The 27,036-nt window shown below is 41.0% G+C and overlaps 1 protein-coding gene across 5 annotated transcripts in view; it reads right to left on the reverse strand.

The window, feature by feature from the left end:
* Window positions 1–21,983, reverse strand: part of med30 (mediator complex subunit 30) — a 39,734-nt gene extending 17,751 nt beyond the window's left edge. The window contains exons 1-5 of one of the 5 annotated variants that reach the window (XM_061759488.1): window positions 21,466–21,856; window positions 21,123–21,353; window positions 18,935–19,093; window positions 11,908–12,015; window positions 10,875–10,954 (exon numbers count right to left, since the gene is read on the reverse strand). In XM_061759488.1, coding sequence (XP_061615472.1) covers window positions 10,875–10,954; window positions 11,908–12,015; window positions 18,935–19,093; window positions 21,123–21,353; window positions 21,466–21,525 — 638 coding nt within the window. In that variant the 5' untranslated portion in view covers window positions 21,526–21,856. The other 4 variants (XM_061759486.1, XM_061759490.1, XM_061759489.1 and 1 more) reach the window with 4 other exon arrangements.
* Window positions 21,984–27,036: the final 5,053 nt, after the last annotated feature.

Genomic DNA, 27,036 nt, shown 5'->3' on the forward strand with positions numbered 1-27,036 from the left:
TGGGCCTGTTCACGATTTGCTCATGCATTCAAAAGCTCAAGTACTGTAGATGACAGCACAAATCGCTAAAATAATCAAATAGTTAACAATCGTAATACATTTATCAACATTGAAGAAGCTGTTTTTGGACCATGTTAAAATAAAGTAATATTATACTATATAAACATCTTCTTCCCCATAAAACTGTAACCTGTGTCTCTCTGCTGTAGCAGATGCAGCACGAACAAATAACTACAAATATTTTGCCCATTACATGGAATAAAATAAAGTAAGAACATTTTTAAATCCACTTCATATAATGCAGTGCAGTATTCCAGTGAAAATTACCACATTAAATTGTCATATTACAGGTTGACAGATTAACCACTAAACCTCCCATGTTCTGGAATTTGATTATTCTTTGGACAAATGAAACCCAGGTCAACTTGTATCAGAATGATGGAGGGAAAGGAACAGCTCATGATCCAAAGCATACCGCATCTTGTAGCCTCTAATGGAAGGGGTTCACTGGTTTTTAATCCATGATGTAACACCTGACAGATGTTCTTTAAATTCGGTCAAATGCTGCAAAACTGATACTGCTTCACAGTTCAACATGGACAAATGACCCTAATTATACTGCAAAAGCAACTCAAGATTATTTGAAGGCACAGAAATTGAATAATCTTCAATTACCAAATGTGTTCCCTGATCTCAACTCTTCAACTCAACTCATGCTGTTAGTCAGGGTGTTATCCAAAATTAATTCTGGGGGAGACTAGCTTCAGTTTTGATGGCCTCCAAAACATAAAAATAGCATATACAGTATTATGTGTCGCATATCTGATAGTCCCAAAACGTATTGTTCCATTTAGGATTTCAACTGTGCTTTTGTCTCTTTTAGATGGTCTCTTGCTTATACTATGGCTACAGACAGGGGATTAGTGAGGGATTGGAACGCGTGGACATGCAGTGTCAAATCGACACTCCTGTTTACCGTGATAGTCTCTCGGGAGCATACACTTCAATGGATTCCCTCACACTGCTCTCTCCTGTCCAATAATAACAAGGGTGCTGTCTGTTCCAAGGTTATTCTAGTCAGAGGCGAACGTGAGGAGAATGCGTATGATTTTAAAATCCTCTTATCCGAGCACTTTATCACGCTTTTCCATAAACATGTATGCATGTATTGTATGTCACATTTGTGTTTTTTAAGAGCAATAATATTTTAAAAAAATAAATAAATGCATCACAGTCAAGTATTTCATCAAAACACCAAAAGCAACTGTTATTAGACGGCTTTAACACCAGAAACATAATGTACAGTGCCGTGAAAAGGTATCGGGCCCCTTCTCAAATTCTAATAGTTTTGTTTAGTTTCCCCAGTCCCCACTTTAATGTAAGATCATCAAACGAATGTGCTTTCAAATGTTGAAGCAAACTTTCGTCTGGAATGCCTATGCCAGAACAAGGACATGCATATGGCTGAAATAATGGCTCTCTCTGATGAATAGATACTTGTGATCAACAAATCACCTGCTCATGTGCCTCTCAGTTTGTAAAGATAGTTGGCTCGGTAAAACAGCATGTTTTGACAAAGCTTACAATGTCACCCAAGTAAATGGCTAATTTGGACACTGGATTTTGACCTGTGTGTAATAGGTTCAGTAAAAACAATGTTGAAAATGGAGGAGGTGTGCTCCGAATTTGAAGTGTCTGACAAACATTTCAGTTTTTTCAGTACACTTGATAATTCTTCTGTTTCCACCTCCTCTCAGGTTAAGAGTCTGGGTGTCATCCTCGACAGCACGCTCTCCTTCCAAGCGCACATAAACGACATCAACCGATCTGCATGGTTTCACTTTCGAATCATCAATCACCTCTGTCAACAACCCCCCCCCCTCCCACACACACACACACACACACACACCACCCCCCCTCACACACACTGCTGCGGTCCTTCGTCATAGCCTCGTCACTTCCCGCCTGGAGTATTACAACTCTTTCCCGTCTGGTCTCCCCCACAAGTCACTACAAAAACTACAGCTTCTCCACAATTCTGCCACCCATATTATCACAAGGACCCCCCACTCACCACATAACTCCAGCCCTGCAACAAATCCACTGGCTCCAGCATATCCAATGTAAAATACTGATCTGCACCTTCAAGGCCATCAATAACCTCTCCGTGACATATCTTACGGAGGACCGCCTTGACGTTGCCATGCTCTCCCAATCTCAGATCTTCATCCTCCATCCACCCCAGAGTCCCTTCTGCCTGTCTGTCCACCGTGGGGGACAGAGCCTTTAGCTGCTCAAACCCCCGTCTCTGGAAAGCACTTCCCCCTGACCTCCGAAACTCAGACTCATTAACCCTCTTCAAATCCAAACTCCAGACACACCTATTACGCACTGCATATTCACTTTAACATTTACCACATCATTCGCCGTTTTAATTGAGTATTATGTTCTGTTATTTTTATTGTATTGCTTGAGTTCCTTTAACTGCATTACGGTTACCTTCATTGGCTTTAAAGGCGGCTATAAATAAAATGAAATATTATTATTATTATTATTATTTCTAGCAGTGAATGGAGATACTTGTTCAAAACTGGCATTGTAAAAGACCGTTTTATTGGTTGTTTAGCTATGCAGCTATAAAAGTACATACAGGAGACCACAGAAAAATCTAGTGTTAAAAAGTCAAAAATCAACATGGGTTGTCAGTCTCCGAAAATATTCGTGCAATTTTTAAAAACTGTTTTTGATCTTCAGCAGTGCGACTTATCAGCTCAAAAGTTTGCAAAATGCTTGGACTTATCTTTTCACTTCAGCATAAATCTTCCTCTGAGAATTCGCTGAGAGGAGCATTCCATTTTCCCTACTGCAACTAAAATGTATCAGTCATCGGTTATTTCTTTATAAAACTGATTAACTTGACAAGCCACAGCTGTGTACACTTCCATCACTACATGATTTCATCAATCTGAACCTGTGTTCTCCTTCGTATATGACAGGTGGCCCTAGTAGATGTTCCTGGACAAGATCATTTCAAAAACTCATGAATGGCGGATTCACTCACAACTATGGTTTGTGTATTATTCCCACATTTCTTCGTCCTTTACCCCTCAGTTTGAAAATGTACCCCCTCTGTCCATTTTTCTTTCTGCCTTCAGCACGCTATTTATCAGTGTTTCTCCTTTCTATCACTCTTTATCATAAATCTTTCACCTCTTTCTCCATCAACCCTTCTACCCTAGCCGTGTACATTCATCTATCTTACTACCCTTTTGTTCTTCTTTTATCTCCTTTCCTCTGCTAAGCTATCACACTCCACTCCCATTTCATCCAGAACCACTCGATCTGGCTGGAGCAACTGCAGCAGATGTGGCCCGGCTGCAAACATCTGCTTCCCTTGTCCTGCTGCATCTTTACTCTGCTTATCAGACTAACCACTTTAACTCCCCAAAGCTTGCTGCCCTTACTGCCGCCTTAATGTGCAGCTGGGAAGCTCGGCGAAAATCACAACTAAATATGTTCAAAACACATGGGGCACACACGCAAGGCCCAGAGAGGGAAGCACTTCTAATAAAATGGAGTTTTACCCTTTGGGTTGGACCAAGTGTTAAAAACAGAGAAATAATGAGCAATACCATAAAGATAATGGCCAACCATCATAGACAGGTGACAAATTAAATGAAAGTTAACCTAAAATGCATAATTGGTTACATTTTAATTTGTATTATTGTATGAGCACTCAGTGAGAAGCCCTTCTTGAAATTGTTTCATCGTCATTTTTCAAATAAATCGCCTTTTTGAGGAATTTCCCATGTCCAAAAAAACTTTGCATCCATAAGTGTGATTAACTTTGGTGAACATAACAATTACATCTAGTAGGGCCCACGAGGGTGTGACTGAAAATCACTTACAGCATGAAGTTTGCGAGACATGTCTAGTATGAGTAGATCCACGTGTCAAGAACCGATGCCCTAAACCACATGGAAAGTCAGCCGTGGTATGAAGAAGCCATTTGAAAAGGTCATTTTAGCCATTTCCAGGCATCCTTCAAAAAGTTTGTATTCTTTTATGATTATTTTGTCTGATTGCCACAAAATTCGAAGTACGTATACTAGACACATGTGGCCAGAGTATGGCAGCGAAGTTTGATGACTCACAGCAATAAAACACAAAACTCGAACGAAGCAACTTCCCAAACTCGGAGCCAGAACAAAGTATTTTTGTGTGATGAAGGTTCAGTGTTTAAAAGTCATAGAAGCCCCATACCGGCAGAAATGCGGATTTACTTTGATCCTGACATCCCATTTTCAAACTCTATTCAGTGGTAATTTGATTTATAATTTTAATGTATTCTGTGACAAGCTCCTAACTCAAGTTACCTGTATATTAAATTCATATTAGTTATTGAAAGGAATCGTATTTCTTTAATACTCTCCAGCTCCACAATACTTTGTTAGGTGTTTTTACTATGTAAAAAATAGAACCATATTTTATAAAACATAATAATGGAGAATATAAATGAATAAACTGCTTTTAGAAAGTATAATCCTGAATTATTGTATTATGGTGTATAAATTGCTTATAGACTATTAAACGGTTAGAAACTTCAGTACATGTCACCATGATAGCTAATGACTAAAGAGATTTTGTTTGGGGGGGGGGGGGGGGGGGGGTCAGTTTACAGTAAGGTTTACATAAAATATAAACTAAACTGTATATCTGTTTCTTAACCTTTAAAGAGCCAATGCACATATTTTACATTTGGAAAATCTCACAAAATGTCACAAACAAATTTTATTATGAATCTTCAGGCATCTGGTGGAAGAACATGTAACTAACTGCCTGTCACTATTCACTGCTGGCATACACAGATGAATAAAGATATATTATTTGTAGATCATATTTAGATTAACTCAGTGAAGTTTGACCTTTTTACGTCACTCACCTGATTTTCTCTCAAAGCACATTAATGTACCACCGCCGCTATATGACAAGTCGAACTCGAGGCCCGCAGGCCAGATGTGACCTCGACATCATTTTATGTCCCGCAAAAGCTTTCTCAAATTTTTCCTTAACTTCTGTTTAAAACTACCCGTGTTGTGCCGCCATCATCCCAACAGTAGCGGTTTAATATTTTTGTGTGTTTTCACTATTACAACCGGGCCCCTCAGGGAGAACATAATTATCATCTGGCCTACGATGAAAACAAGTTTGATACCCCTGCTCTACATAATGTAGCCCTAAGCAATAAAGTATTCTACTCAAAGCCATCAGACTAGAGCTCAGACTGATGATGAATGAGGTGATGCTATACTGACTTTACATTTTTTGTGTGATTTATTTGTCCTGCAGTGACCTATAATAGGGGCTAAACTGACTTGACAAATGACTAGACTTGCAAGAAAAACAGATCCACAATGTATCCTTCAGAACATCCATCGTCTAAACCGCCTTTCCTCACTAGGGTTGCAGGTGTGCTGGAGCCTGTGCCAGCTGACTTTGGGCGAGAGGCGGAGTACACACTGAAGTGGTTGCCACATATGCAAAACAAATCAAAATAAAAAACATTCACCCACGCATTCATATCCAAGGATAATTTAGAGTCCCTCAGGCCATATTTATGTATTTTGTCATGTTCCAGCAAGGCAGTGGGTGAAAGGTTAATCAGTGTGTAGTTGTTGTGGGTAAGTTAATTCCAGTGCCATCAACTCGTCATGCATTTTTAGGATACTGTACAATTTCTATTGCATGTTGACATCCGAAGTACAATTACAAACATTTAAAATGTGAATACATCAATAAATAAAACAGGCCACTAAACTTGAACCTGTGTTTGGCACGCTAAAAAAAATAAACATTTCTCATGTTGTTTATACAGCTACATAAAGCTGGCATGGTAAGCAAGGTCAGCATTACACCTGCCAAACATAAACATGTCACGATGTTAGTGAGAATGTTTGCATGCTGACGTCAGCATCAGCAGTGCAACAGGTCTACAGCATACAAGGAAGCTCCTTAATAGTACAATATAATATAAAGTTCTTTCCATGTGTAGTGGATACGGCCTGGTACACACAAGGATTTTTCAAATCTTAAAAAGATTTTGTATCTATGACAAACGGCATACATGAAGAGAGTAAAATCAGGCATTTAACAGTTTAGGTCGTATTGTGTGTGGTGTACTCCGATAATCTCAACACAGAACACCGCACACAAAGATTCGGTTCAGACACTTCCGGGTATGCACCGATCTTTGCAGAGTGTTGCCGAAGTGAATGGAGTCAGAAGTAGTGTAGATAAATAAAAAGCTTCTTGCCGTCTGGGGAAGCCACTTTAGTACAAAAAAATGACATTAGGTAAAACATGTTTGCTTTCATTTACAGCCACTTTGTTGTTCCTGAGTCATTGCACTTCTTTGATTGGCTACATTCTGTTTCACGTCACGAGACGTTGGCTTTTCCCACACACATGAAGAGTTTTGGTCGTAAATATTAAGGTTGTCGGGCCCAGACCTGTTTCGAACCCTAAAATCCGGGACTATCCATTAGTTATCACACATTAGACCTAAGAATTATCTTACAGGATAATCTTACAAGCCATGAGATAAGAAGTTTGGCGTTTGATGTCCTTGGGCAAAGGGCAAAATTGAAAGAAAAACAGCCCGATTGTCTTTGTGTGTGTGTGGTGTACCAGGCCTAACACTTGCTGAGAGCAAATTTCCGTTGTGTCTTCGCAACCTCTATACTGTATGCTTGGATCATTTGACAGAAGTCAATTTGCTAGCAAACGTACTGCAGTGGGGGAAGGTCACGTCACATACCAGGTTATTTATCTCTTATGTATAGCTGTGTCTGATAGAGGCGAAAAATCCTATTTCCACCGCACTTGTGCATTTTGGTTTCTTTTTGCAAGAGGATTGTTAATTTTTGTTTACATTGCTTATATTAAAAGGTATTGCAATAGATTATTTTATCTAGCAGTATTCCTAGGCCTTTTTAGCCATTGTGTTAAAATGCTGTTCGGTATGTTTTGTTCTGCTGTTGTTTGGGATGAAACTGAACGCAGCTGAGCTCAGGCTTCACCTCAATGTTTCCCTGTGTTGTTAACATTTAAAAGTAGCCAGGGGAGCACTGCACAGTGCTTAAAAATAACCAATTCTCCTTTCTACCGCTGCTGACACTGCTGACCTAGGACCATTATCATTGCAGCGCACACATGCATGCAATATCTGTACAGCGCCAGTAATGCACATAAAGAGAGGGAAGAAACTGAAGGGCTTCAACCAGCACACACACACACACACACACACACACAAACACACTCAATGAACATGTGCAAGTGAAAACACAATCTTCTTTCTCTGAAGAAAAAACAAAAGCTCTCTCACTCAGTACGTGCGCACACATTCACAAACAAAATACGGTATCCACAGTAGACAAAGGGAAGCTAAAAGGCCTCCTAAATAATACGTGATGGGGCTTCACCTGAATCTGTGGTGCACTTCATATATCAGTAAGTACTGCGCTCTAAAAAAATATGGGAACTGCAGGGAGGTAATGTCTGCATACCGCACACTTACGCAACATGTATTTATGCATCTACGATCAACTTTATGACTCGGGCCTTAAGCAATGGAAGGTAAAACACTGAATGCAATGGGTCAAGTTTTAACTACGCAGTACAATTCATTTCAGCTTGCCACAGAAAGGCAGGGACACAGGCAGATGGTTTACACGTCACAATACAGTGAACCCTCTGTATATCAGCGGTTCCGCTTTCATCATCGTTTATTACAGTATGCAAGTAGGTTCGAATTGAATTCAAATCAATTCAGTTTTATCGATATAGCGTCAAACAACAGATTTTGTCTCAAGGCACTTTATATATAAAGCAAGTCTAGAACAACACTCCTCATACATGAGACCAACCGAATTTACAGTAGCACGCCTTCAGTATAGTACCACCTTATGCTGCAACATTCCAGGCAGCGCCGGGTTCTACTGGATGTAGACGCCGCTTAATTAAGAGCAAGAGGTTCCTCTACTAAGCTGCTGTAATAGTCGTCGTTCCCACAGAGCAGGGAAAATATAGGCCTGTGAGTAAGGTTGTATGCTGTGTTTGTATATGCTGCTTCACGTGTTAACGTAGCATTTGTTTGAAGGTTAATAATTACCGCAACATCCATGCTAATTTCCATAAATCTGTCTATGATGTTTCGTAATAGTGGTTAGGATTAAGCTCGGGGACTTTCGTTAGACGATATGACATGGTTTGGTTGATACAATGTTCAATTCTCTTTTTTTATCTTTGTATGTGTACGTTTTGTTTTGTTTTTAGAGTATGCCTTACAGTAAACATATGCGACATATGCATGCTCGTGCATGAGCCAGAACACTGTGGCTTTGAACTTGAAGTATATTGGGCATAAGTCTACACAGCTCTGTTCAAATGCCAGGTTTTTGTGATCTAAAAAATGTGACCAAAGTAAATCATTTCAAAACTTTTTTCACTGTTAATTTGACCTATAACCTATGTAACTCAATTGAAAAGCTTTCCTTGAGAACGGAAGTAAAAATTAACTAAAATAATGTGGTTGCACACCCCGTTATTACCAATTTCCTCCACCTTGTCTAAGACTCCAGTTGAACTTTGGTTTCTCATGCTCGAGGCACCACTAAAACATTTTCAGGCCAGAACTTAAGTGAGTGTGCTGCCGGTGTAGTTTACAGCAGCACAATCGATCTTGTTCAAATTGCCGTCTTTCGGCACTTCACTGCAGTTCTTGGGGGCATGTACACTCCCATTCAAAAGTATTGGTGATGTCAATTCTTTTATATTTGCTGTAGACTAAACATAACACAATTAACACAATTAAATAAAGCAATGCTACTCTGTTGACGTCAATATATCATACGCTTGATGCAATTATTGCAAGCAAAAAAAGTTCACAAGAAAAGAAGTTGTATTCTATTTAAGTCTATCTGTTTCAATACCTTTGCTCACCAACAAATGTGATCTTTCATTGCTAATAATGCTAAGTTCTAAATTGTGTATCAGTGTGCCTGGCTCCACCATTTACAGACAAAATGTGGTATCTGGAGCTCACAACTTATTATTTAATTTCTTTGAATCAATATGCATTTGAATTAAAACTTCACACTGCTACAAAGTTGGAAATACAATAATCACATTCCACAAAGAGCAAATGCCCATAAAGACAAGTGGGATGTTTTAGAGTGAACAAGGCAACTTGTTCGGCGCCATTCGGGCGACCACCAAGCAGACTGGCATGGCTCAAACAACAGATTTGCCTAGTTTTTCATTCCATTGGCCCTCTGGTCCATACAGACTAAGCTACTGCTGCCCCTTTGACATTGACATTTTGACAGTGGAAACTAATAAACCTGATGTGTGCCCAATCAAATGGAACTGTACTGTGTGGCGCAAATGGGACAAAAAAAAATGTGCCAAAAGCAATCTATAATGGCAAATGCTATGAAACATCGAGGGAGGGTTTGACAAGAGACTTTCTGAGTGCCAAGATAAGGACTTTGATAAAATAGCAAATTTCTGTTATATCTTTTCATATGAAAAGCATCATGTTGTTGTTTTTTTACAAAAAGACTTTCAGACTTGACTGACAACGCAGCGTGTCGGTCTAAAGAAGCTTTATCTGTGCTGCACGTCACAGGCCCCTCTATCAGAGCAGAGCAAAAAAACATTTGACAGGTAACGCATTTGAAAAAGCTCAAAAGAGTGTGCTGACATTTGAGGCCACTCAAAAAGTCAACACCTCAGCTAAAAGAAATAAAGAAAAACATGTTTATAGACATCTGTTGTCTATAAGGAAAGATCATGTAAATATATCTATTTATGTATTTTAATCAACACAGTGGTTTGATTAAGCAAACTGGAATCAAAACTTTTTATCTGTTCAATGGGGGCACCACAATCTTGGTTATGGTAACCAATTCACATCAAAGGCATTGTAAACAACCCTTTCCAAAAGTAATATGGCGTAAAACCATGGACGCTCAAAAGCGTCATTCCGGAAATGTGCGAGAACAGAACTGTGTCAAAGTCAGGAAGTTGAATAGAAAGAGTGGCTTAACTGTTTGGGAAAGACTAGTGTAGACGAAAGCAATTCTTTATGACATCACAAATATCATTATCATTAAAAAAAATAATAATAATAAATGGCTTTTTTTTGCTCTTGATCATAGAAACACTGAAGTGCCAAACATCAATGACCCCAAAAAGTGTCTAATCAATAAATGTAAAAAAATAAATTAAAAAAATCCATGAAATTTACATAATGGTGCACATTAAAAAAAAGTCTTAAAACACACCAACTAACTCATTATTTAATAATGCGTTTGAGGACGAGACCTTATAGCTCACTTAAATCTACGCTTCCCAAGTTTCTGGGAAAACCAACGAAACTAAAACTAATTTTATGATTAATACAATCCCATGAAGACACCCACTAGGGCTCATGTGGATTTAAGGCACTGAAAAAAAAGACAATTGCACCAAACTAACTTCAAAATATGATTTAGATCAGGTGTCAAAAGCTAACATAAGTGTGGCTTTGTCAATTTCAATTATAGATGGATGGATGGATAATCAATGCTGGCGGCACGGTGAACGACTGGTTAGCACATCTGCCTCACAGTTCTGAGGACCGGGGTTCAAATCCCGGCCCCGCCTGTGTGGAGTTTGCATGTTCTCCCCATGCCTGTGTGGGTTTTCTCCAGATAATCAAGTTTCCTCCCACATCCCAAAAACATGCGCGATAGGTTGATTGAAGACTCTAAATTGCCCGTAGGTGTGAACGTGAGTGCGTGCGGATGGTTGTTTGTTTATATGTGCCCTACGATTGGCTGGCGAGCAGTTCAGGTTGTACCCCGCTTCTCGCCTGAAGATAGCTGGCATCGGCTCCAGCACGCCTGCGACCCTAGTGAGGAGAAGCGGTACAGAAAATGGATGGATTGATAATCATTCCATTGAATGTCCCATTCCCAAATAAATCCTGTTTCAAATGTAATTTATGTCCGCAAGAAACTACGTTGTTTTTTTAAATTATTATTATAAGTTAATGATACAGCAGTCACATAACACTACCCATAAAATACAATAAGGCTCAGCTTATTTTTCCCTTTTTACCCACCCACTCAAAACAAAACCATATGATCCACCTGCTAAGAACCCTTAAGGCCCTTAAAAAAAGTGTTGGTATGGTTTGCTGGGAGAAAGAGAGCAACTCTCACATGCATCGTGCATGTTCGCATCCAGATTGCTGCCCGAGGAACAAAATCTTATCTCTGTAAAACCTTAAAACTCATCACAGTCAGTTAGGCACACAAGAATTTCCTCCCAAAATTCCATAGCGTAACCTGACAGGAACTTCCTTTCCCACATGGCTCTAATCATAGGGCTCAAAGGTCAAGAAAATATCGAATTAAGTTGCTTAATCTATTGAGTGAGTGGAGGTCCGGACAGATTTCCCCCAGCTCAGAAATAACAGGAAGCTGGCGAGATAAGGCAAAGTACAGGGAGCTGGCGTTATCACATAGATGAAAGTATCAAAAGATAATTGCGATAAATCGTACTTCTCGCAAGGCTCTCTAAAGCGCGTACCAAACAGACAAGGCATTAAAAAAAAGAACAAAGGCGAAGGCTCAACTCTTGAATTTACCTTAATGCTAGCACAATCTTGTCCACGCCAGCACAGAGCTCTTTGAATGACAGGCAGTGATAAAGGTTCATGGTATGAAACACTATCATAACACAAGGAAACCACACAGGTTTGAACTGTTTAAGAAAACCGACCTTGTCTTTTTATAACCACCTCGCTGGAACTTAATGTGTGTAACCCTGAGAGAGCGTGGCTGTATTGAGACACAATACCTTGTTGACCTCCTGGATTTCTCTCCTGTCCTCGGCAGTAGGGCGGTTCTGGCCGGCTGAGTGGTCATCATGTTTGGTGCCATCGTCATCCATAAAGGGTATCAGTTGCTGAAATGGACAGGAGGAAACAAATAAAAATAAAAAAATGAATAAAAAAATCAGCTGCCTACATATTATTGCGCTTATACTGGATAAGTATGACTCGATAAGTTCCAACGCACCTTTAATCGAAAGCCAATCTTGAAAGAAACTGCCCTTTTGCCTCTCTCGGGTTAAAGCATTACTTTTAACATTTGAGTGCAGTTATAGGTTAAAATGATGCATTTATGGGCAATCTTGTCCCTATGCAGTAGTGAAAATGGGGATTCTGTGTAAGCTTGTGAATGCAAGATAAGTCTCTCCTGCCTTCCTAGGACAAAGTGAAAGACAGGAGAGAGAGTGGGAAACTCATTCATTTTTAAACACCCTGTGTGCTTGACCTTGTCTACTCGACACTATAGTGGGGCTGATGTGCAAGGGCCTTCAAGCAAGTGGCCTTTCCTTAGACCCACTTAGTATCACAGTGACCCCTCGTGGTCATCCCAGAAGATGCAAGCATGACTCATGCTGTAGTCGTGTTTCCGACAGGACATTTTTAAATAATGCTAAATAGGCTTCACTTGAATAGCGCTTTTGTCTTCAAGGTACCTAAAGTATTTTACACTGTCATTTCCTTCAGTCCCATAATGATTAATGGGTATATAGTCATGGTTGTAAAGTAACAGCTCCAGGAGCAACTGGGGATTCCTTATCTTGTTTCGGCATGAACGATTGAATCTACTAACTTTAAGAGAGGTTAAAAATAAAAAAAAAAAAAAAAACGATCTAGCACCAATTAATTGTTAATATGCTTCAAATTCATTGATAAAGACAAAAAATCTAACGAATGAAAGAGTACTCTGAAGAAAATTCGAGACACCAACTTCAAAAATGTGTTGGGCAAATTAGGCTTTTACAACGTTGATAATTTTGGTCAAGGAGTATGCAGCCTCCAACAACTGTCTTATAAAAATCATGTACACAAAATTGTTGGAAAGAAGACCGCATGTTTCAGCTCATTCCACAGGTGTTCAATACAAATTATATCAGGGCTCTTCTGAATACTGCGAAGTTTTGATCTGAGCCATTCTTGGGTATTTTTCTGTGTGTTTTAGGTCATTATCCTAATGGAGAAGCCTTGGTCTGCAGCTGAGTCCAAGCTTTCTAACATGGGCAGGACATTTATCTTTAGAATGGCTAAATGAGATTCTGCAGCATTCATTTGATCACTATAATTATAGAGCACTGCCTGATTATTCTGTCCGTTTCAAGTCAGTCCTGTGTTTTGGTGGCGCTTTCACACGCAAGACCCTTTAGTATATTCTAAATTTAAATCTTGTTTATTATACACTATATTGCCAAAGGTATTCGCTTCACCTCAGAGATGAATTTAAGTGACATCCCATTCTTAATCCATAGGATTTAATATGACATTGGTCCACCCTCTGCAGTTAACATCTTAAACTCTTCTGGGAAGGTTTTCCCCAAGGTTTCGGGGTGTGTTTTGGGGAATTTATGACCAGAAGTGCATTTGTGAGGTTACACACTGATGTTGGTCAAGACGACCTGGCTCTCAGTCTCTGCTCTAATTCATCCAAAAGTGTTCTATAGGGTTGAGGTCAGGATTGTGCATGCCAGTCAAGTTCATCCACATCAAACTCTCTCATCCATGTCTTTATGAACCTTGATTTGTGCACTGATGTAGTCATGTTGGAACAGGAAGGGACCATCTTCAAACTATTCCACAAAGTTGGAAATGTCCAAAATATTTGCCCTTGAGCTCCATTAAAAGGGACTCTGAATGCTTCAGCATACCGAGAGATTTTCGACAGTCAAACAGTTTGGGGATTATCACTTCCTGTTCCAACATTTCGGTGCACATCTCCACAAAGCAAGGTCCATAAAGTGAGAGAATTTGGTATGGATGAACTTGACCGGCCCGCACAGAGTCCTGCCATCAACCCAATAGAACAACTTTGGGTTGATTTCGAGTGGACACTGATCCAGGCCTTCTCGTCCCACATCAGTGTGTGACCTGATACCAAATATGCCCCTCGAAGAATAGGCAAAAATTCCCATAAACTCACTCTTAACCATTGTTGAAAGCCTTCCCACAAGCGTTAAAGCTGTTTCAGCTGCAAAGGCTAGAATAACATTATATTAAACCATATGGATTTAGAATGTGATCTCACTTCAAAACATATGTGAGCCAAGGCAGATGAGCGTATACTTTTGGCAATATAGTGTATCTGGAGTCTATCATATCACAGCCGACTTTGGGCGAGAGGTGGAGGTATATCGTGGACTAATTGAAAGTCCATCGCTGGTCACATATTAACAAACAACCATTCAAAGTCACATTTACAACTATGGGCAATTCAGAATTTTCAACTAGCCTAGCTCGTATGTTTTTGGAATAAAAGAGGAGACCAGAGTATCCGCCCAAAAAAAAAAAAAGGCTTACCCAGAAAAAAGCTACAGAATCACAGGGGAGAACATGAAAACCCCACAGAGAAAGGTTAGAGCCCAGATTCAAACCCTGAATGTGGGTCAGACGTGTAGTATGTAATACACTGTTAAAAATCAACATATGAATAAGAGGTCTAAAATGTGCATTCAAACATGAAAATGTGTTACTGGTGAAAGGCAATCTCAAGTTAAAAGTTTACTGAAAAAAACAAGTGTTTCAACTCTCTAAACAACGATACACCATACAAAACACAGACAAACACAATAATAATAACAAATTGTGAAAAATGTTTATAAACAGGTTGCTTCAATACTTGTAATTTGAGTGTGTGTTGAAACTAAGGAAAATGATTAGAGAAAGCTGCATGATCCAGGAACAATGACTGACTCGTGACTAAACACAGACTGTAATCATCAAGCGTCTGGAAGAACAAAATGGACTGAAAACTAACTGAATCAGAAATAAGTACCAGGAGGGTTGAAACTAAATTACTGGAAAACATGACTACCCAGAGAGACCAGAAAAAGGAGTGCAGTCCAGTGGGAGAAATAATTAAAGAAAGAGGGAACGCATGAGCAGAAATATAATAAAAAAAGGAGACTGAGAATGTCTGAAAATATCTGAAAAGATACAAAAATGTAGATAAAGTTGTGTGCTCTAATCCGTTTCTGGACAGGCTCCCAAAATATGAGCTCGGACTCTTGCAGAGAGATGGTAGCAATGATATGAGCAGGATATTAGACAACGTATGAGTTTGTCTTTGGTTTGAGAGAGAGAGAGAGAGAGAGAGAGAAGGAGAGGAACTTTAATTGCACAACACTGACAAGAACTTATAGAATTTTAAAAAGGTACTGGCCTGACTTTGGCAGCTTGCGCCTGTGTGTGTGTGTGTGTGTGTGTGAGGGGGTAAAATGTGCTGAGTGAGGGGGCTAAGATGGATGACGATTGTAGTGTGTGTGTGCCTGTGAGTCATAACCCCCGGCTCCTCTATGAAAAGATGGATGTGGTTTCCTGCCCTGACAGAGAAGAATGGGATAATGAAGTTCACCAGGTTGCCTTCCTCTAAGAAAAAGTAGGAAAACACCTGAAAAATACATAGTTTATACAAGTAAATAAAAGGAGAAAGCAGGAGCACCACCGAAAAAAGCATAAAGGAATCGTTTGAAGGAAAGAGTCAAAACGCGGTTCAGGCTAAAAGAGTAAGAGCAGGAAAAGGGAAGACAAAATATTTAAGTATGTAAAAGGCTTGAGAATTAGGCCACAACAACAGCTGTAAAGAAAAACGCCAACGTGCCTTTGGCCCATCTGTTCATTAATCGGGTCTGTTGCAAATTGGGCTGCAATGAGGTCACACTGCCTGAGTCATTGATCCCTCTTCCTGTTTCGGGTAGCCAGTAGTGAGCGGCTGTCAGGCAGCGGTCTAAAATGTCCAGGATGATAAATGGTGCGCACGCCTAGATCAACAACGCTCTGTCCTAGGTGAGCATGTGAGCTGTGCTATCAGCTAGCCAGCCCTGAACTGGGCCTCCAGGGGCGCAAAGAAGCATTTTAATAACACCAATGAAGAGAACTAGCTTGGATGCCTTGGATGATTAAATGAAGGTTTAGACCAGAACAGTGACAGTCCTGCATTTTCAAACTCACACCCACCCTTTTATATTCAACTGTAGGCTTGTTTTCCATTTTCTCATACTTATCCTGCAGTACATTTTTAGTACACATTTGTCAGTTTCAAGTCTGTCCATACTTAATCCTGTTCAGGATTATCTGGAGCCTACCACAGCTGGCTTTGGCCAGAACTAATTGCCAATCACTCGCAGGACACTTATAAACAAACAACCTTTCAAACTCACATTCACACCAATGGGCAGTTCAGAATCTTCAACTAACTTAGCTTACATTCTTTGGAATATTGGAGGATACCAGAGCACTCACAGAAAACCTACGGAATCACACTGGATGGCGGCAGCACACTTCACAACATCCAGCCACCGTCAAGTCACATTGGCCTCCTTGCAGTGGAAGGATAATATCAGTTCAGTATCACTTACAGTATATAGCACTTTATCTACACTATCAAATGCCAATACAACCCCAGAGAAGAAGGGGAACAAGACAATACCTTAGGTACAGTCATGTATTGTGGTCACATTTTCTGTGTTTGCAGGTTATGTGGAGAACAGATGTTATTACAATGTGGTTTTATACAGTACAATACAGTTGCGTGCAATTTTTCTGTTAAAAAAATAAGTTGAGTGTTGTGGAGAGTCTGGAACGGATAAATTGCATCTACATTCCTTTCAATGGGAAAAGATCATTTGAGGTGTTTTGAGATACAAGTACGATCAGAACAAATTTATCGTATCTCAAGGCACTACTGTAATCAAACTTGGGTGTAGACCAAACCTATGACTACCTTTTTCTATCACAAACTCCACCAACGTTAATTTGTGCGGAAAAATCCATCCAACCTCACAAACAATCCAATCAAGTTCATGTCAGTAACCATTATGCTGTTTAGGGTCAAACCTGAGAGAAAAGAATAACCAGGAAAGGTGACAAATTTGAACTACATAAAGCCTCAATCCGAGATCACAGCTCCAAGCAGTCAAATCTTAGCTCAGGGCCTCCTTTGAGAAGTTTGTATGTTCTGCTGTGTTTGCGTCGATTCGCCCTAGGTATTCTGGCTTCCTTTCTCATTCAAAAACATGCTTTATAACTTTAATTGAAGATTCTAAATTTACAGTAGATGCAAATTGATCTTTGTTTGTATTTGCTCCACGCCTGACTGACAACCACTCCAGGATGTACCCTCGCCCAAAGTCAGTTGGGATAGGCTGCAACTCACCTGCAACCCTAATGAAGACAAGTGGAAGGAAGGAAGCAAGGGGGTAACAGTCCCAAGTTAACATTCCCATTTACTGATTTTGACCACAGACAGCAAACTACATACTGTATGATTTACCCAATGTCCTATTCAAAATGCCTCAGAGAAATACGGAAAGAGTAGACAGTGGCAACCATGAAAGATTTATTCCAATTCAGGACTGATCTCTCACATCCTCCTTCATCCTCAAGAGGAATTAGCTCCAAGCCAATCTGTCGAAATTGGAATCCGCAGCAGTCATAAATCCAATCAAACAGTGAGGGATAGCTTTGCTGTATGGATCCCTGAACACTGCATGACCAATGAGCCAGCGTGTGTGTGTGTGCACATCTGTTTATGAAATACCTTAACATGCTACAGTGCACACATGCATGTCTGCAAGTGGGACACGACAAAGATGTGTACTGGTGTGCGTCTGGTCATGCATGCATAAAGGGAATGCGGCAGAGCTGAAGTGCTGCTGTCCCGGAAGGTGGATGGTGACCGTGACCAGCCTAAAGACACTCTGGAGACTCACCTGAAAGGCCCGTTGGATCTGATGCAAGCATAGAAAAGAAAGACCTAGAAAGGAGTGAATAAAGAATCCCCCAGAGTAAAGATCAGTGTGTGTGTCTGTGTGTGTGTGTGTGTGTGTGTGTGTAAATGAGAGCGTGTCTGCAGTGGTAACAATGTACCGGTACTTCCTCCAGTGGTCTTCTAATTTGGCCAGCATCATGTGTCAAAAGCTGGGATATATGTGACGGTGGCACTAATCATGGCAACCACAATTTGCATCATTTGCATTTGGACAAAAGTTACATTCCAAAAGCTAAAACAGCTGAGTAGTGAGTACTGCAAATAGTAGTATAACATAAAAGTAGTTCAGATACAGGTAACTGGAGAAATATGGCAATGTCTAAGCAAAAGAATACTTTGGTCCTGGGAATGAAAAATTAAAGTTTAACAACTCCTGAGAACCCAAATTGCTGTATTCACTGGTTTCTCTTTTTACATTTTTGTAAGGTTTCAATAAAAAGTAAGCATTGTGAAGTGAGATCAACGGTCATTGTACTAATTTTTGCAACATTATACGAATTTGTTGGGAGAATTTATATTGCACATTGACTAATCTCTTTCCTTTGCAATCAATTTTTCATAATATTTTCAGTTCCAAATAGTATGTCAAAGAAATTAACTGTGTATGGAAGGTCAAGCTTTTCTCACAAGTCTGTTGGGTGTATTCATTTATGTTGAGCACTTCGCCGCCGTGGTGACATATTTATGCACATTATCTCCATGCTCCATTTAGAGGACAGTTTTATAATACCGGTAATTAAAACTGCACATTGGTGAGAAAGAAAAAAAAAAAGATTTCAATGCACAATATATATATATATATATATATATATATATATATATATATATTAGAACAGCCCTTTGGATGGGGCTGGTTCTGTTGTCCATCCTCTTTTTTGTTTGATTACTTTTCCTGAAGGTTTATTGCAATATGATAAGCATATCAATTTCTAGAAAATTGACATTTACCTTTTAGTGTATATGCATTTGCAAAAATAATTTTTAATTGCATTTTCATCTCTTCCCCAAAGACATACCTCGGGAAGTATTGGGTCTAGCCCAGCACAGTTTTCGGAACATTTGTCGTAGACAAGGCGCAGCTTGCGGAACAGCACAGAAAGCATACGAAGATGTTCCTGGAGTTTCCCCAGTCTATCCTGGTGGGTGTTGGGGTGGTAAGTGACTCCATTAGGCAGCTGAGAGGAACCAGAGGAAATGTTGTGTTAAGTAAAGGCCTGCATTGATCCCCAATGACCGCTAAATGCACTCTGACTTGTAGTAATCCATTAGCCTCCTCCAACTCATACAAAATAGATGCAACTTCATTGCAATATCTGAACACCTTCCTTGCTGTTTAAGAATGACAATTTAAAGACTGCCGTTTGTAATAATGCGACAAAATCAGAAGACGTGACATAATCGCAGTGGCTGCTAGAAAGGAACAAGAACATCTGATATTAACTGCTTGCATAACATGACACAAGCCTGCCTTGAGGGCAAACGAGGTGAAGACCTAGTATTAAAAAAATATGGAGATAATCGTCAGACATGAAAGCAGTAAGGGAGCTAAGCAGGGAGGGAGAAGGAAGATAAATACGTTTTATGGATTCTAAAGTAAACTTAAAAATAGGAACCCCGTGTGTGCCCATTGTGCTGTTTGTACAGATCTTTGCCGGCGGTGATTTTAGCAAGTTACAGGATTGGCTGTTTCCCAGAAGCAGGAAGTCTTCCATGATTAACGCATGCTGACCTCCTTGTCAGGACACGATCAAAGCTGAGCTACATTTTGAGTGCACAGCAATCAGAAATACTAAAGCAGCAAAATATTATGGATAAAATATGGTGGTATTAAACTCGTAAGTCAAGGGACTTATGAATTTAATAAGTTCCGTGACCAAGCTCGTAACTCAGTTTACCCATGTAAAATAAATTTTCCGCATTGAAATGTATTTAAATGCCGTTCCAATCCCCAAAATGTTATAAATAGAAATAAAACTGTATTCTATAAAAACATAATAAAACAATAGAATATAGGGGGCAATTGTGCAGAGGTCTCAAAGAGAGAGAGAACCGGTTCACCAAATGTGTTCATGTTCTGAAGAACTATTAATGTTCTGAACTGTTATTAATAAAGATTGAGAACACTGAATTCGTTGTGCAATTTTTTAATACTAGTTGAAACCTTTTTTTTTCTCCAGTGTCCAGTTTGAGACCCCTGATGTAAAGAAATGTACTGATTTTATAGAGATGTATTACTGTACATACTGTTGTATTTGTAAGTCGAATGTGTGCCTTTAAGGGGCGTGGCTCAGTGAGTGACAGCAGCAGCTGAAACCAGGCTGGCCTGTTAGAATTCAGTTTGAGCATCTGGGCGTGAGACCACGCCTCTCTGCAAATGCTCTTAATTTGTATTTGTGTTTAACTTTTTGTCCCGTTCAATAAATAGCTGAAAGTGCATCAGTGAATGTGGCTCTCCTTGCCCACATGTGAGAGCATTACTGTACCTTAGTTGCTACATTTTTTTATTTACGCTTCATCAAACTGGCAGCATATCTAAAATGCACTTGTAATTGAAATCTTTGGCTCGTATCCCAAAGCAAAAAAAATTTAAATAATCAACTAAGTGACTCAAAAAACTCAGAAGTCAAGGTGCCACTGTAATTAAATGAAACATTTTTGGAAAACTGACCTTTTATTGCTTGTATACACATAGTTGGGTCCCTTGAGTGCCTGACCTATCGAGTGTGAAATTGAACAATCACATAAATCTTTCATTATTTGCCCATATCTGAAAAGCGAGCCGTTCCGCACTTCGGCTCCACTGTTATGCAATAGTGGACCTAGTTTACATAATAACCACCCTCACACTTGTCGCTGCCAAAAGGTAAGTAGAGCGGCAGTATTAGCATATATTAGCATCACCTAACAGTGTTACCAGCATTAACTTCTGATAACCAGCACATACTGAGATGTTCCAACAAGTAATCTACGTGGGGGTGGGGGATCTTTGTGTTTGCCGATGTCATGGGCCACACAGCTACACTAATTGACTAAGTGGAATTCAGCGACTTGGTGATGAAATGCTGCTGCCCCCCGACACCGTCATAGAAACAAAAGTCATTGAGTGTGACAAGTGGATGTTAGGTGTGTTGACTGTGTCACTTTTTGCTTTATCAATGAGTGATTGGCAAGCGTAGGGACCAAAAGAGAAAAAGATGAAGACACCTGCATGTTCCTGAGGAGCTGGAAGATCTCCATGGTCCTGAGGACAATGTCTTGGACAGTCTCCTGACCAATGCGGCACAGCGAGGCCGTGTTAACATCACGAGCTGCCTGGGCCTGCTGCTGCTGCAGCTGCTGCTGAGGCGGTAGCTGCCCGGTAAAAGGTGACACTAGTGGAGGGGTTGTCATGGAGACAGCAGGTTGATGATTGAAGCGGTTCAGACCCTTATTTGCCTTGATCAAATACAAGATCGCAGGTTAATCTAACTTTTTGCCTTCAATCAAAACATTACACTTTAATTTTCTCAAGTACTAGCCAACAGGATTAAACTACAAGTACACGCACCATAAAAAGACATTTCAGACTGCGAGTGAGTGGATTGATGAGGAGAGTGTGACGAATCATCTTCAATTAAATTTCAATTAGGAACAAGTAGACGAGAAATGAACTTTCGGGTGGGCATTATGTTCTTTCGGAAACAATAGTCTGTTTGAAGTGTCTTTGCATCAGTAAAAGTCGTTAAGATGACATCCCGAAAAAAGAATAACACAAACGAATTGGCTTAAAAGGGCATAAACTGGCAGTAATTGAGCAGTGGGTCGTAATTCTATATGGAAAAGTGGAGTGCTTGTCATCGAAGCTAAGTGAGGAGCCAGAAAAGGCGACAGCTTTTCAGGAGTCGTTGACCATCGAAACGAAACTTAAATACAGATTTAAGTGTTAAAGTTTGTCAAGTAACACATTTAACAGTAAATTACATTACCTGTGTGGTGATAATAATTTGCCTGTGTTGATTGCATGTCAAGTTCTCTGCTCCGGCGGATGTTGGAAGTATCGCGAGAAGTAAGTCCGAAACCGTAACTGTCAAAGTAGAACTGCAATACAATATTATACTCCATCAAATGCTGTTTATAGAGTCGGACACGCTTAGTGTATTTGTATTATGAGAGATAATATTTCAAATTATGCAAACTAGGATGTTACACAAACTAAAATCAGTAGGTTAATATCTGCAATGTTCTTTCTGAAGTGGAGCTTTTGTAGGATTACGGTAAAGGCCGCAAAAGCCGTGTGAATGTTACCAAATGTAACACCGCCACGTTGTGGTGCATTCTGCAAATAACAGTCAACATGCTCTCCGTGTATTCAAAAGGAAATATTTCCAGCCATCCACCCATGGTCTCTATTGAGCCTCCGGAATAGTAATTTCATGAAATGAAAAAGACTCAATATGTTGCCAAACACGCTTTATTCAGCAGCTGTTATCTTATGCTCTGAATTAGTCATAAAAGGGGCCTTATTGGGGGGGAGGAGAAGACTTTGCATTCAGGTTTGGCAGGGACTGAAAAAGTAGATTAGGATGCTCATTACTTCATTCACCAACAGTGAGGGATGTCTTATCGGGCCTTTTTGGCCCGTGGGACTCCTGAGACAACTGATGGGTACCGGCTGGCCAAGCGGAATGCAGCTTTGGTGGTCGCTGAAGCAAAAACTCGGGCATGGGAGGAGTTCGGTGAGGTCACAGAGAAAGACTTCCGGACGGCTTCGAGGAAATTCTGGTCCACCATCCGGCATCTCAGGAGGGGAAAGCAGTGCACCATCAACACTGTGTATAGTGGGGATGGGGCGCTGCTGACCTCGACTCGGGATGTTGTGAGCCGGTGGGGAGAACACTTCGAAGACCTCCTCAATTCCACAGACACGCCTTCCCATGAGGGAGCAGAGTCTGGGTTCTCTGAGGCGGGCTCTCCTATCTCTGGGTTTGAGGTCACTGAGGTGGTTAAAAAGCTCCTCGGTGGCTACGTGGATGGATGAGATTCGCTCGGAGTTCCTCAAGGCTCTGGATGTTGTGGGGCTGTCCTGGTTGACACGCCTCTCCAACATCGCGTGGACATCGGGGACAGTGCCTTTGGATTGGCAGACTGGAGTGGTGGTGCCCCTTTTTAAGAAGGGGGACGGGAGGGTGTGTTCCAACTACAGGGGGATCACACTCCTCAGCCTCCCTATTCAGGGGTGCTGGAGAGGAGGCTCCGTCGGAAAGTTGAATCTCAGATTCAGGAGGAGCAATGTGGTTTTCGTCCTGGCTGTGGAACAGTGGACCAGCTCTACACTCTTGGCAGGGTCCTCGAGGGTGCATGGGAGTTCGCCCAACCAGTCTACATGTGTTTTGTGGACTTGGAGAAGGCGTTCGACCGTGTCCCTCGGAGGGTCCTGTGGGGGGTGCTTCGGGAGTATGGGGTACCGAACCCCCTGATACGGGCTGTTCGGTTCCTGCATGACCGGAGTCAGAGTTTGGTCCACATATCCGGCAGTAAGTAGGACTAGTTTACGGTGAGGGTTGGACTCCGCCCTTTGTCACAGATTCTGTTCATAACCTTTATGGACAGAATTTCAAGCATAGAGGGCGTCCGGTTTGGTGGCCTCAGTATTGCATCTCTGCAGTATTGCATCTCTTTGCAGATGATGTGGTTCTGTTGGCTTCATCAAGCCGTGACCTCCAACTCTCACTGGAGGAGTTCGCAGCCGAGTGTGAAGCGGCTGGGATGAGAATCAGCACCTCCAAATCTGAGACCATGGTCCTCAGTCGGAAAAGGGTGGCGTGCCCTTTCCGGGTCGGGGATGAGATCCTGCCCGAAGTGGAGGAGTTCAAGTATCTTGGGGTCTTGTTCACGAGTGAGCGAAGAATGGAACGGGAGATCGACAGGCGGATCGGTGCAGCGTTTGCAGTGATGCGGACTTTGTATCGATCCCACCGGGAGGAGACCCAGGACACGCTGGAGAGACTACGTCTTTCGGCTCGCATGGGAACGTCTGGGGATCACCCCGTAAGAGATGGATGAAGTGGCTGGGGAGAGGGAAGTCTGGGCCTCCCTGCTAAAGCAACTGCCCCCGTGACCCGACCTCGGATAAGCGGTAGAAAATGGATGGATGGATGGATGGATGGATTACTTCATTCATATTTGGGGTTACGGGCTCAATTTCAATATCATTTTATTTTGTGTAATAACCTGAAGTCATGACCGTTTATTCTTTTACTCCTGAAAATAAATTGATAGGATTCATTAAAAAGTTCACTTTTTGGCCACCAAATTCCTAACTATACTGCTGGTTCGCTTGCCACGATGAATGAATATTACTCTTAAAATCCAGAGGACCATAGCACCAGACTAATTTGAACATGCCAGAAAATGACTTCCTCTTTAACCAGCCAGGCCTTTCCTGTTTCAAAATGTGATCGGTGCTTGTGCATGCAGTATGGAGTACACAGTATGTTCATTTCTCAAGGAAATATTGCGAGGGAAGTGGCTGCATTTAAATAGTACAGAATCTGACAATGTATTGGTCAAATCAATGCAAGTCAAAGATTACAACAGGTCACGGGAACCGTGACAGGACATTGTTGTGGTTAATATTTATCTGACCCTCAATGACTCACAAAATGGATGGGTGGATTATCAGTCTCTTAATTAACCACTAATTTTGCACCAAGATGATTGAGGAACTTTTATATGACCTTGACCTTTTAGCAACATTAAATTGTCTGATAACCACAATGGCGTGCCCACATAGATACACATATACTACTGGTAAAACAGATGTTAATTACATGAAGGGGACATTATTATAGAAAATTTACATTTTAATTTTTGGATACAAACATATATCACTTTGACACGGCTGCCGCAGCACTATTATGTCAAAGTCTAAGGGTAAGCAGAGCTGCAGTGCCTCACAACCAGTTGAAAATGATTTGCAAATCATTGTATTCTGTTCATATTTACATTTTACATAATCTCCCAACTTCATTGGAATTGGGGTTTGTATTTAGATTTTTGGAAAACATTGAGATCAGACCTGCTAAGCTCCAAAGTGCATGCGAGGAGCATATGCAAACTCCAAACAGGAGCCGAGAGTAAATTCAAAGGACTACAATCAACTACTCACAATTCTGTTTTATTCAGGAGTGTCGACATACACAATATTGCCAAAAGTATTCGCTCACCTGCCTGGACTCAACGTATGATTTTAAGTGATATCCCATTCTAAATCCATATGGTTTAATATGATTTTGGTCTACCCTTTGGAGCTGTAACAGCTTTAACTCTTGTGGGAAGGCTTTCAACGAAGTTTAGGAGTGAGTTTATGGGAATTTTTGCCTATTCTTCCAGGGGCATATTTGTGAGGTCACACACTGATGTGGGACGAGAAGGCCTGGCTCACTGTCCACTTGAAAGCAACCCAAAGGTTGCAGGCAGGACTCAGGGCCAGTCAAGCTCATCCATACCAAATTCTCTCATCCATGTCTTTATGCACCTTGCTTTGTGCACTGGTGCACAGACATGTTGGAACAGGAAAGGGTAATCCCCAAACTGACTGTCCAAAATCTCTTGGTATGCTGAAGCACTCAGAGTCCCTTTCAATGGAGCTCAGGGGCAAATATTTTGGACATTTGCAACTTTGTGGAATAGTTTGGAGATGGCCTCTTCCTGTTCCAACATGACTGTACATCAGTGCACAAATCAAGGTTCATAAAGACATGGATGAGAGAGTTTACAGGCCAGTCAAGTTCATCCGGACCAAATACTCTTATCCATAGCTTTATGGACCTTGGTTTGTGCACTGGTACACAAAGATGTTGGAGCAGGAAGGGGTAATCCCCAAACTGTTTGACTATCTCAAAATCTCTTGGTGTGCTGAAGTATTCAGAGTTCCTTTCATTGGACCTCAGGGGCTAATATTTTGGACATCTTCAACTTTGTGGGAACAGTTTAGAGATGAGCTCCTTCCTGTTCCCACGTGACTGTGCAAAAATCAAGAGGTCATAAAGACACAGATGGGAGTTTGATGGGATGAACTTGACTGGCCTGCACAATCCTGACCTCAACCCTACAGAACACGTTTGGATGAATTAGAGCGGAGACTGAGAGCCAGGATTTATCATCCAACATCAGTGTGTAAACCTCACAAATGGGCTTCTAGAAAAATGGTCATAAATTCCCCATAAACACACTCCTAAACCCTAAGTGGGCCCCCACCCACTTCCAGTTACATCCTCACACCCCACACATTCTCAGCCATGCCTCAAGGACCCTGGCAACAGAATGATAACACAGACCCAAAGTGTTCACTTGTGTCAGAAAAAAATTGATGTTACGAAAATCCCTCATTCCCATGCCATCTATGGGTGGTCTCTTTATGTCAATAAACAGTCAAGCATATACGTTCTTGGAAAAAATCTAATTGTCATAGCAACTCCCATAAAGGCATGTATGGGCATGTTCAGTCTTGACCTGTCACAGTGATGTCATCGTCTATCCATTTAGCGACATGCAAACAGAGCACACAACTGCACCGCTACAGTTCCCAAAGAAATGATTTACGACCTTTGGGAGTGAACAAGTCCCCAAGAGGGCCCCTTACAGTCAGATTCTCTGAATTACTATTATTAGTATTTTAAAAGTAAGTACTTTTGTACTTTACTATGCTTACCTGGGCAGCACAGTGGGCGACTGGTTAGAGCGTCTGCCTCACAGTTCTGAGGACCCGGGTTCAATCCCTGCCCCCGCCTGTGTGGAGTTTGCATGTTCTGCGTGGGTTTTCTCCAGGCACTCCGGTTTCCTCCCACATGGTAGGTTAATTGACAACTCTAAGGTGTGCATATGAGTGCGAATGGTTGTTTGTTTGTATGTGCCCTGCGATTGGCCTGGCAACCAGTTCAGGGTGTATTGATGTTGCCATCCATGACAACCTCCGCAGTTGTTCTTTTGAGCCAACAAGTTAACAGCGAGTGGTTCAGATCGTTGACAAAGAATCATTCAGCCACCATCTACTTCATAAAGAGGAATACTGTGTGTTCTCCATGCTTTTTAGTGTTGTAATGAATGTGTGCGCTTAATATTACACAGAGAACAGAGG

This window comes from Phyllopteryx taeniolatus, chromosome 21 (genome assembly GCF_024500385.1).
Source record: "Phyllopteryx taeniolatus isolate TA_2022b chromosome 21, UOR_Ptae_1.2, whole genome shotgun sequence".
NCBI classification, from domain to species: domain Eukaryota; kingdom Metazoa; phylum Chordata; class Actinopteri; order Syngnathiformes; family Syngnathidae; genus Phyllopteryx; species Phyllopteryx taeniolatus.